We start from the raw sequence: 11182 nt of genomic DNA on the forward strand, positions 1-11182 counted from the left end.
TAGAAGCCCAGTCGCTTCCCACTCGCCCATCGAACAGGCTGCCAACGCGACGGAGCATGCGCGCGACGAATCCTCCCGTTAACTCCAATATCATAAAGGAGATCGCTTACCCTAGCGGCCTTTTTTGAACATGCGCGACGTCGGGCCTGCAATGCGCACGCGCAAGCGGAGAAGGCGGGAGAGAAAGCCCCGCCGTCGCCGCCTCTGCGCTTGCGCGCTTAAGTGAGCTTCCGGGGAAAAGGAGGCGGTGAGGTCGCGTGCGCGCCGCCTTCGCCGCGCGTGCGTAGTAGCCGCCAACCTGTCAGCGCCCGGCCCGTGGCGCCCGTTTGCCGTTGCTGTGGCAGCCGAGGGGCCCTGCGAGAGGCCCTGGCTGCGAGGCCTGCCGGAGGGACGGAGCCTTCCGGAAACACGAGCGGCAGCTCGGCCGCTTTCTCCTCGTCGTCGCCTTCCCCCTCCCCGCCGCAGCCGCTCACGCTGCTGGTGATGCAGCCCTGCGGCGGGGACGGGGAGGCGGTGGGCGCCTTGCTGCAGCCCCAGGTGGTGCGGCAGCCGCAGCCGCCGTCGCGGGGGGCCTCGGAGGCGCCCTCGGGCCTCATGGTCTTCTACGAGCTGGGCCCGGCGGCGGGGGGCGACGCGGACGGCGAGGGGGGCGGAGGCGACAGCGCCGGCAGCCCCGGCGGAGGCCTGGAGGATCTGGACGACGACGAGGAGGGCGGCGCCCAGTCGGGAGGAGGAGGAGGAGGAGGCGGCGGCTGCAAGAGCTGCACCTACAAAGGCTGCAGCGAGACCACCACGCAAGTGGCCAAGCAGCGCAAGCCCTGGATGTGCAAGAGGCACCGCAACAAGATGTACAAGGACAAGTACAAGCGCAAGAAGAGCGACCAGGCCTTGGGGGGCGCTGGAAGTGGCGGAGGCGGAGCAGGAGGAGGCGCCCCTTGCTCTGCCACAGCTGCTGCTGCTGCCGCCGCCGCGCAGGCTGGAGCTGGGATCTCTCCCGGAGGCAGCGCGAGAATCGAGGTGAGGAGAGGGGCACGGGGAAACCGCTGAGAAGAGCGCATTTCTGGAGCTGGGATCCTGGGAATCAGAGAATCGCAGAGTAGGAAGGGACCCCCAAAGATCCTCTAGTCCAACCCCCTTCAAGGCAGGACTCCCAGCTCAAGTATCCATCCTACCTCCGCTTAAAAGCCTCCAAGGAAGGAGAGCCCGAGGGAGACCGTTTCGCCCCCTTCACTGTCGGAAAGTTTCCCCTGATGTTTTGTCAGAATCTCCTTTCCTGTAACTTGAAGCCATTGGTTTGAGTGCTCCAGAGCAAGGACAAAACAAGCTTGTTCCCTCTTCCTCCTCGCACCTACACGCAGGCAGTTTTCTGTCGTGAGGTGTGTAAAGCAGGAAAATGAGTTCTTTCCCTTTTTACAGCAGTGTAGCTGTAGTACCATCACTGGCCCTTGAACATGAGCAACCAACTCCGGGATGGGAACCTGTGGCCTTCTAGGTGCGGCAGGACCATGGCTAGAATGATCATTTCTGACCCCAGCTAGCTGGCTGCCTGTGATGGCAGGGGGAGGCCATGAGCACCTGGGGGACCACAGGTTCCTCACCCCTGTTCTAAGTAGGTATATTTTGAGGTGCTGAAATAACTTCAGAATGCCATTTTTGTGGTTGCATTTTTTATATATATACCATCTCCATGACAACATTGCTGCACTGGTGCAATGCCCACAGGTTAGCTTGCACATAGTTTTGTTTGTTTATTTGTTTAAACATTTATGTGTCACTTAATACCACATATCAGAGTAGCTTAAAAAAAACATACTACATATTTAAAACATAAATTAAAATATCAGAGTACATCACTCAGGGGGTGCTGTTGTTATATATTTTGTGTTTTTATACTACAAACCGCCCTGTGATCTTTGGATGTAGGGCAATATAGAAGTTTAATTAACAACAACAACAATATTAATGGTGCAAAGACCTCCTGAACAACAACAGCAACAACATTATTAATGGTGCAAAGTCCCCCTGAAATAAAACGGTTGCTAACTTGGACCCTGAAATTTAGCAGGGGCAGTGCCTCCCTGATTTCTAATGGGAATGAGTTCCATCGTTTGGGATAACACTGAAAACATGTCTCCTCATTGACAAGTGTCCTGATTTTTTAGTTTTTCAGAGTCCGACCTACACATTACAGCTAGCTTGGAACTGGTGTGAAACCAATCTGTCATGCCTTCCATGAAACAAAGTTGGGAGTTTTTAAAGGCTGCTACATTTTTGTCACAGATCTCTGTTAGAGCTCTTTACCTTTGTCACAGAATTCATTATTTGGCAATCGGAAGCCACGCCAGCATCGCCACCTGCCCAGAGCCATCTGCAGCTTTGGATTGGCTGCTGGAGCTTCGCAGCCAATCTGAAGCTGCGCCAGCATCACCGCCCACCTAGAAGCCATGCCAGTGTCGTGGAAGTCAGTCCCTGTGCGGCAAGGCGCCCACAGTGCACAGGGACTGACCGAGCAGGCAGCAGGGTCCACGGGCTGGATTTATGAGCCTGGGGGGCCACATCCAGCCCCTGGACAGTAGTTTGCCGACCCCTGGTATAATGTAAATCTGTCTTTAGTTACCTTTGCCAAGAAACATTATTAATCATCTGTGTGTCAGTGTCCTAATAATGGCTGAGAGTTGTATCCAATTGCCACTCAGTTGTTTCCATCAATAGGATAGGGAGGGAAGCAATTTCTAGCTATTCCCACTTCCCCAGTAGTCAGCACTAAATTGCACTGTGTTCATAATTTTTCAGGAAAAGTCATTGAGAAGTATTGTATTGAAACTTCCCATTAGTGCTTTCTAGTGAGAATAAGTACATTTCCCCCCTCTGTTTTTTGTGTGGTCAGGATTGCACTGAAAGTTCAGTTTCCATGTCAAAGCAAAGAACAGGCAACATTGGCGATCGGCCAGCAAAACCTACACTTTTGGAACAAGTGTTGAACCACAAAAGACTGGTAAGTGCTTCTGGCCTTTGAAATAGAAAGTGTCCAGAGGATTCCTGCATCATGATGATGATATTTAAAAAGTCAGTTCATATGTTGAACATAAGTGATCATGTTTTCTCTTGGCACATCCTCTGTACCACTTTTTTAGGCCCTACATGCAGAACTTAAATCCAGCTCATGAGAATGCTGAATGCATCCAATGAAGAGCAGAGGGCCTTATCTTTTGGTGCCTGGTTAGGTGTGTTGCATGCTCACCACCTCTATTATGCTGGGAGGTGGGAGGTGTATTTTGGCGCTAAGAAATCCTTGCATACCTTGTACTCGGTGTGTGGAAGGGGAAGATTGCAGACATTGTCTAATTTGGTGTCTTTTGTCTCTTTTTAGTCCCTTCTGAGAAGTCCAGAAGTTGTACATTTTCTCCAGAAACGACAGCAGCTACTAAGTCAACAAGCATTGGAGCAAAGGCAGCAACAGTTTCCAGGAGCACCAGTGTGAGGATAGGAATGTAGTTCAAATACCCTCAGCTCAGTTTCATGTTGGAATGGTGGATGAAGGAAAGAAGTTGACTAACAGAGGCCTACAAGCTGCTCTAGCTGTTTTATGCTGTGCTTTTATTTTCTATTGGACAAGTAAGAAAACCTATTTGGTTTCCCCCCCCGAATTTATTTATTTGTAATTGTTTTTGTTTGCTTTGATACATCTTCTCTCCGTCCACTGAAACCTTCTGTTAATATTTTGGAAGCCAAGTTTTAGTGTTCTGGGAGAGAGAAATTAATAGATCAAATAAAAACCAATTTAATTATTTTAATGTTTTACTATGTGAAAATTTTTTATATCTTGCATAAAGTTATTCTTCGATGACAGTCATTGAAAAAGCAATACTTACTTTCTATGGAAGTTTTAAATTGTAAACTTTGAGCCAATCTAGTAGCCTCTGTTGCTCAGGGATGTAGGAGAGGGGAATGCTGGGCTTACAGCTTTGTGAGGGAAGTTCAGCAAGATTTGGCCCACCATTCTAACACTGGTGTGGCATTTGACACTCTGGCCAATCTAGTCGATCAGTTTCTATATTGCATTATAAAATAATGTATACTCGGTTGGTATTAATTTCATGAGCATTTTTGTAAACATGATTTAAGTATTAGTGTGAGTATTGCAGTATATTACTGACATGATTCATAAAGAGGCATCCATTTGAGCTTATTTATATTAATTTTATATTTTTAATGACTTGTTTACTAAAGAACACAAATTGTTCATACAAGGATACATTAAGGTATCAGTTTTGTATCTTTGTAATTTTCAGGCTATTTTTGAACGTGTTCAAGGATTTTTTGAAACTTTTTGAAAAATGTCATTTAAGTTAACTTTTGTACATCAGATTTTTAAAGCATTTAAAAACTGTACATATTGTATATAATTAGTGTCCTGTTCTTTCATAGCAATTTCCTGACTAGTTATTGATAAGCTGAAGTAAATGTGTATGTTTTCTAGGCTACTGTTTTTAGAGAAAGAACTCTAAGCTGTGTTGAGTGATTTAAAAGATATGTCGCTTGTCTGTTCTTTCATTTGCAAATTAAATGTTTTCACCTTGACTTGCATTTTTCAATTCTGCATGAAGGAAATTAACTGTTGTTTACAGTAACCTTCCTTGTCAGATTTATTATATCATGGGGCACATAATTGAGTCTAGTGCAGTAAAATAGGAATGAAATATTCCAGCATTTTGCTAAGAGTGCTAATCTTAGCTCGTCAAAAGTGGCATTATCTACCTTGCAGTTGTATCGTACAGATGTTTTGGGACTACAACTCCCATGATACCTAGCTAACAGGACCAGTGGTCAGGGATGATGGGAATTGTAGTCCCAAAACACCTGGAGGGCCGAGCTAGCCTATGCCTGATATAACCCATTGTACTGAGTGAGGATTTCTGTCCACATGCCCCTTGCAATCTCCTACAGTTAGTGCAAGGTGTCGTAACAGAAGCTACTTTGGAGCTAACAAAGCAAAGAAGCTTTAGGAAAGACAACATTTATTAGGAGAATATCTTAGATCAGATGTGCACGTAAAAAGGGTCCTTGGTCTGGAAGCAGTCAAATAGATGGAAATATATACCTCAGAGTTCAGTTGAAAATTGTAATACAGATGTGAGAGGATCATTATGCAATTATCATATTTGAAGTGGTGCTAGGTATACCGAGTTGACAAGATTAAAATGAACCTTTCTTTTGAACATACAATTGAATACTTTTTACCTATAGTGTACAGTGATGTGCCCTGCCCTAGAGAAGTATATGCACTCCAAACATGCAATAGTTCATTTGTACAGACACACCTCTATTAACTTCAAAGATGGAAGCAAATGTCCTATACATAAGAAATTGATGGGCAAACCCTTGTGTGCATTATTGTTTAGACAAGCCCACCCAGATACTTAAGACAGTTGAGGCGATTATGTTTTAGTGTGTTGGCTTTTGTATGTTTTGTAGAAGGATTGTATTTTTTTCTTGATTTTATTGTCTTTTTTTGTAAGCTGCTTTGAGGTTTCTTACAAATGGTGTTTAAATTTGGGGGGGGGGGTATAACCAGTGCTAAAAATCATGCTGGAAGAGGCAACGGCTGTCAATGTAGCTAATCTATATGGATATAGAAGCAATGTACGGTAAATCTCACTACAAATTAGGTTTGTATGGATTTGTTTCCAATAATATGACTACTGCCAACCATCATTTTGGTAGTATGGAGAGTGAACTGGCCAGGTTCCCCCCCCCCCCCCCCTGAATTGGTGCCATGTGCAGCTATTTTTCATTCCAAAAAAAGAGTTTTTTTAAGCCTCTTAAGTTAAGAGGCTTTTTAAGTTCAAGTAGCTTTTGTTATATTAATTCTTTTGAGAAATCTGAGTTGTTCCAGCTTTATGTGTTGTACTTGCTTTTTGACATGTTCACCCTTAAGTGACAGGTGCATATTTTTGGTTTGTATGTAGTAATGTTAATGGGAAATAAAAGAGCACATCACATTCAAACTTGTAAAATGATTAGTAGGTATAAAAATGAATATGAATTCTAAAGCTATTTTGCTCATTTATGCTGGACACACAAGAATTGGGCTGTTTTTAATGTTTGTTGTAGAGTGCCACCTTATTGCCACTTGAAGCAGCTGTTTATCAGAATTTAAACAGATCGTTTGAACTATCAAGAAACCTATTTACTCTTGTCATGTAAATTTGAAAATTAAGAGTTTGAATTTGTATACAAGTTTTGATGAGGCTCTTGAAGCAGATATAGTAATGTCATTATAAAGACTTCATGCACCTCAGAATGAAATTTTATAGCACTACAAACAAGATAAGGATTAAACCGATCTTTCACTAGGGCCTTTGAGTGGAAAAGTGTACTTTGTGTTTGGTATAAGGAAGAACTTACCTGTTACTTTGCCTACATGAATGTCATAAATTGTGTTCTATACTGTCCTAGAGCAAAATTACATGTGGATTAAGCAAATTTGCGGATGGTGGTGTTAGTGTGTCAGCTCTGAAAGATGGAGAGGCCAGTTTGGCCTTAGCAACCCTCTGAACAACAGTGATAAAGTATAAGTAAATTGTCATTATAGTTCTTTGTATTTTCTCTTTAATGGCACCCTTCTGCTTCTGTAGCTACATTTTATTTTTGTTGTTCTGAGTTGCTCCTACTCTAATTCTGCTGTTGACCCATTTATTGGTATGTTACTGCTTTTCAAACGGAATAAACTTCTGTCTAAAAATTTGTCAACTCTAGACATGAAAATAAAGCTGCTGCACTTATTTATAGAGTAACTTTATTAACAGTAAAGACAAAATTTTATCACTGGTACAGCAGGGCTATTCTAGCCAACAAAATTAAGTTGTTCATGACAGCATGTCAAATTTATTCACTGGCCAGCCTTTAAACAAGAAGCTATAGGAAACAAACATCTGCCTTTTTGCTCAATTAGTCTAACTGCCCACAGTGACAGTAGAGCTTTTCAGTGCCTGTTTACAGATTTGAGAGCGGCTTTGAATTCTGGGGTTAAACAATGTTTGACTAACACTGCAATTGTGTAACACTCAACAGTAAGCCCTACTGAATTCCATAGGGCTTATCTCTAGGTAAGTGTAAAGGACTGTGTCTGGGCATAGCAGCTGCCGTATCAGTTTCCCTGCCATTCTTCTGTGGGTAAGGCAGAAAGTAGAGACATTTTTTCTTCTTTCCATTTTAGTCAAATTGAGGGTGTAGCATCCCTCCGTTTGTTACGTTTGTTTGGGAAACAAAGATCTGGGCACATCTTTATGGCTGCCCCTAACATAACCTGTTTCCCCCTACTCTATTGGCAGAACGTTTTGTGCTGGTGGAACTTTGCATTGGTATATTAGGGGACTTTTCATTTTGCAGAGGTATCTCTGTTCCTGCTGGTGGAGCAGCACATTCTCTGCTTCCCAAGGCCCCTAAGCCAGCTTTCAGAGGTTGGGATTACTCCCTTAAAACTCCTGAGGCAAAGTTACTAGGAGCACTATAGTCAACATTGTAGAGCTGTTTGCTGCAACCTGTCTGCAAGAACTAGAACATTTCTTGTAGCAGCTTTTGATCTGGCTGTTATAGCGATGGAGGACGCTGCAGAAAGAAACCAATCAGAGAGAACAATTTATATTGCATTGTTTTCCAGCTGCTATTTCACATTCAACTTGGCTATGACTATTGGGTGTCAAAAATGAAACCTTTGCAAAGCCACATGCATAGGTAGGTGAGTTTGTCTGGGGTGTTAGTATGCTTTAATTTACCCAAAATGTGAATTGTGGTTTCTTCCTGCTTCTCTAGATTAAATATCAGACGTAGTAGTATGTACTCAGACTCATAATTATCATGTATACTTGAGTACATCTACTTAAACCTTCCGAAATAGTTACAAATGCATAGGTCATATCCTGAATGAAGATAAGCTCTCTGGCAATTATCTATCAGTATATATTTGTTTACTAATCAAAGGATACTGCGGCAGGAATGAAATTCTGCTACAAGGAAGATGGATTTGTTACAGATAGCTGTCATATGTAACTGATTAATTTATTTACACCTTATTTGTGATTGTTTTACTCTCAGTCGAGAGACAAAATCGGGGAAACAATGAAATGTTCTGCACGTTAACAATATTCACAAATAACAGTCTAGATTCAAGGTATAGTAAGGGAAGCACCACCAAATCCACAAGACAGATTAATATCCAGCCTTTTGTTTTTAAACCAATACTCCACAGGGTAATGTCTGAAGGAGAAATAATGGTCTCTTTATATTTGGGCAGCTATTAACATTACAAACCACAGCTGCAGCTGTACCTCATAGAATAGAATCATAGAGTTGGAATAGACCACAAGGGCCATCGAGTCCAACCCCCTGCCAAGCAGGAAACACCATCAGAGCACTCCTGACATATGGTTGTCATTGGGCCCATTAAACACTGGCTGCTGTTGTTAGTGCTCTCACCCTATGCACTTGCTATATTTTAGGGTCACTAATAGGCAGAGAATGCCTGACTGGGCAGAAGCTCACCTAGTCCCTATTTCCAGAAGAGTGACGTCCTTTCCAAAAGAGAATGTCCTTTCCCCTCCTTTAATGCTATGGGCATAAGCTACAGAAGTGTCTCTGTTTTATTGTAGGCCTGATACCATGCTTAGCAAAATTATTTTTTCACCCCTTAGTATTTTGGACAACTTAAGTCAAAGTCTTCAAGGATGAGAGGAATATTTGTTCTTTGGCTTGTGTTTGTACAGTGTCTCTTCAGGGGACTGAATTGACCAACAATTTAGTGCATCCAGTATTCTGGGTCACCTACTGGAGGCACCAGCCTTTTCTGGCTCCTCACCCAAATGTATAGCATATGGAAAATGTGAGCTGCATAACTCTGAGATGCATTTTAAATAAAAGGACACATTCTATTCATGTAAAAACACATTGATTCCTGGACTGTCCGCGGGCCGGATTTAGAGGGCGATTGGGCTGGATCCGGCCCCCGGGCCTTAGTTTGCCTACCCATGGTGAAAGTATTGATTACTTAGAGGGATGCTTCCTTTTTTGAAGAAGAAGAGGAGTTTGGATTTGATATCCCGCCTTATCACTACCCAAAGGAGTCCTAAGGCGGCTAACATTCTCCTTTCCCTTCCTCCCTCACAACAAACTCTCTGTGAGGTGAGTGGGGCTGAGAGACTTCAGAGATGTGTGACTAGCCCAAGGTCATCCAGCAGCTGGAGGGATGCTTTCTCTATTTAGATGCATGGCTGTTTACACACTCAGCCAGCCTAAGGAATCTCCCAGAAAAGTCAGGCACACACAGCATTTAATAAATTACAAAACAATAATTATACAAATACACATTATGAGCAACGTTTCTCAATTTCCTACATTCTCAAAGCAATTTTGCTTGCCATGTTAGATGTATGGGTTTAGTACTGAATAATTCAATATAGGATTTTAATGCCCATCTACCCAAACACTACTGTTATGCATATTTCACAATGTTTCAAATGAAGTTGATGAAAATTGTCAAATTGTATAAAATTATATATTCTTGAAAATTAGCGTTGCACAAGAAAAAAATAAAACCTCTATTCGGTAAGTTAGGAACATTTATGTAGTAACATTTTCTACATGTCCACTTGGAAGGGTCATGTAGTTAATTGGGATTGCCTTCCAGCTGTGTATAAAACTGCAGACTGAGCTTACTATGCTTAGTAAGTTCCATGCTTAAGACTGCAGTTTTATTTGTATATATCTGAGTAAGCACCACTGAATTTAGTGGGATTTAGTTCGGAGTATCCAAATATGGGATCCGACTGTAAAATTCACATAAACCAGAGGAAATAATCTATATAGTGCGATGATTGCAGTCCAATGTGCATCTTTTAATGTCTACATTTGTGACTTTGGGAGGAAGACTTAAGAAGCATCTCTTAAGGTTTTCACTATGAGCTTGTTCCCACAATTGACTTGGACGACTGGCTTAGGCAAAATGAAGTACTGTTTCCACAGATAGTTAACTTACAGCATTTGCTGCCACACCACGAGGGGATGGGCTGTAGAAATGGCTTTTAAAAATGCTTTGGATAGAGTGATCAACAACTATTAGCCACGGGGCACTCAGTGTAGGACTCTGAGCCAAAAGGCCAGAGCTCCACTCATCAAAATTAGCAGAAAGTGCAACACAAGGCTAGTTGACCACATTTTGAAGAGACCCTCTGGTAAGACCACTTTAAGTAACATGCATTGCTAGCTTTTTTAAAAAAAAGCCCACTCAAGGAGACCATTCCCCAGAGTCCCAAACTGCCAACTGTACTGTTGAATGGAAGCAGTATGGTTAAAGGCAGTTTGTCTCGGAACACCAACAAATGACAGGAAGACTGCCTTCATGTCCTTTGAGGACATCCTGCCGGATCACGGTTGGAAACAAGATACTGGACTAGATATTAGACTTTTGGCTCGATGCAACTGAACTCCGTGCAGTTAGTTGAAGAACCTGTCTTTACTCATGGTACATTAAAGGTCTGCCCATGAAAACTGGCATATGTTCATTGTTCCATACAACGTTTCAGATACAATTACCTCTTGGTTAAAAACTATGGTCTGGTAATAATCTCTGTCTAGGAATCCTTCATTTTAGGCAGTGGGATGAGATGCGTCTGATCATAGCAGTTAATTATGTGGGAGTGTTCCCCAAGGGCTGTGGCTCAGCACTTCTCGGAAACTACAGCTAATCCAGAATGCGGCAGCTAGACTGGTGACTGGGGGCGGCCGCCGAGACCACATAATACCGGTCTTGAAAGACCTACATTGGCTCCCAGTACATTTCCAAGCACAATTCAAAGTGCTGGTGTTGACCTTTAAACCCCTAAACGGCCTCGGCCCAGTATACCTGAAGGAGCGTCTCCACCCCCATCGTTCTGCCCGGACGCTGAGGTCCAGCGCCGAGGGCCTGCTGGCGGTTCCCTCATTGCGAGAAGCAAAGCTACAGGGAACCAGGCAGAGGGCCTTTTCGGTAGTGGCGCCTGCCCTGTGGAACGCCCTCCCATCAGATGTCAAAACGATAAACAACTACCTGACATTCAGAAGACATCTTAAGGGAGCCCTGTTCAGGGAAGTTTTTAGTGTATGATATTTTAGTGTTTTTTGGTTTCTATGGAAGCTGCCCAGAGTG

At 43.2% G+C, this 11182-nt stretch overlaps 1 protein-coding gene across 3 annotated transcripts; it reads left to right on the forward strand.

Annotated features, from left to right (window-relative positions):
* The first annotated feature begins 239 nt into the window (after positions 1-239).
* RFXAP (regulatory factor X associated protein) lies at positions 240-4581 on the forward strand. 3 transcript variants are annotated; one of them, XR_003706353.2, is made up of 4 exons: positions 243-1017; positions 2888-2995; positions 3135-3224; positions 3371-4581. XR_003706353.2 is itself a non-coding variant. In XM_028726514.2 (3 exons), the coding sequence occupies exons 1-3, from the start codon at positions 484-486 to the stop codon at positions 3479-3481; spliced, it is 753 nt and encodes a 250-aa protein (XP_028582347.2). In that variant the 5' UTR covers positions 250-483; the 3' UTR covers positions 3482-4581. The 3 variants fall into 3 exon arrangements, 2 of the variants coding, with proteins under 2 accessions (XP_077783275.1, XP_028582347.2); XM_028726514.2 differs by lacking the exon at positions 3135-3224 and having other exon boundaries at positions 250-1017; XM_077927149.1 differs by lacking the exons at positions 2888-2995; positions 3135-3224 and having other exon boundaries at positions 240-1017.
* Positions 4582-11182: the final 6601 nt, after the last annotated feature.

The sequence above is a fragment of the Podarcis muralis genome, chromosome 4, assembly GCF_964188315.1.
Source record: "Podarcis muralis chromosome 4, rPodMur119.hap1.1, whole genome shotgun sequence".
NCBI classification, from domain to species: Eukaryota; Metazoa; Chordata; class Lepidosauria; order Squamata; family Lacertidae; genus Podarcis; species Podarcis muralis.

What these genes read in the sequence shown, in the direction of transcription:
- RFXAP (XM_028726514.2), top strand. Translation starts at nt 484, where the DNA reads ATGCAGCCCTGCGGCGGGGACGGGGAGGCGGTGGGCGCCTTGCTGCAG. An exon ending in GAGGCAGCGCGAGAATCGAG is followed by an intron (nt 1,018 to 2,887) that starts GTGAGGAGAGGG and finishes TTGTGTGGTCAG; the next exon opens with GATTGCACTGAAAGTTCAGT. An exon ending in TGTTGAACCACAAAAGACTG is followed by an intron (nt 2,996 to 3,370) that starts GTAAGTGCTTCT and finishes GTCTCTTTTTAG; the next exon opens with TCCCTTCTGAGAAGTCCAGA.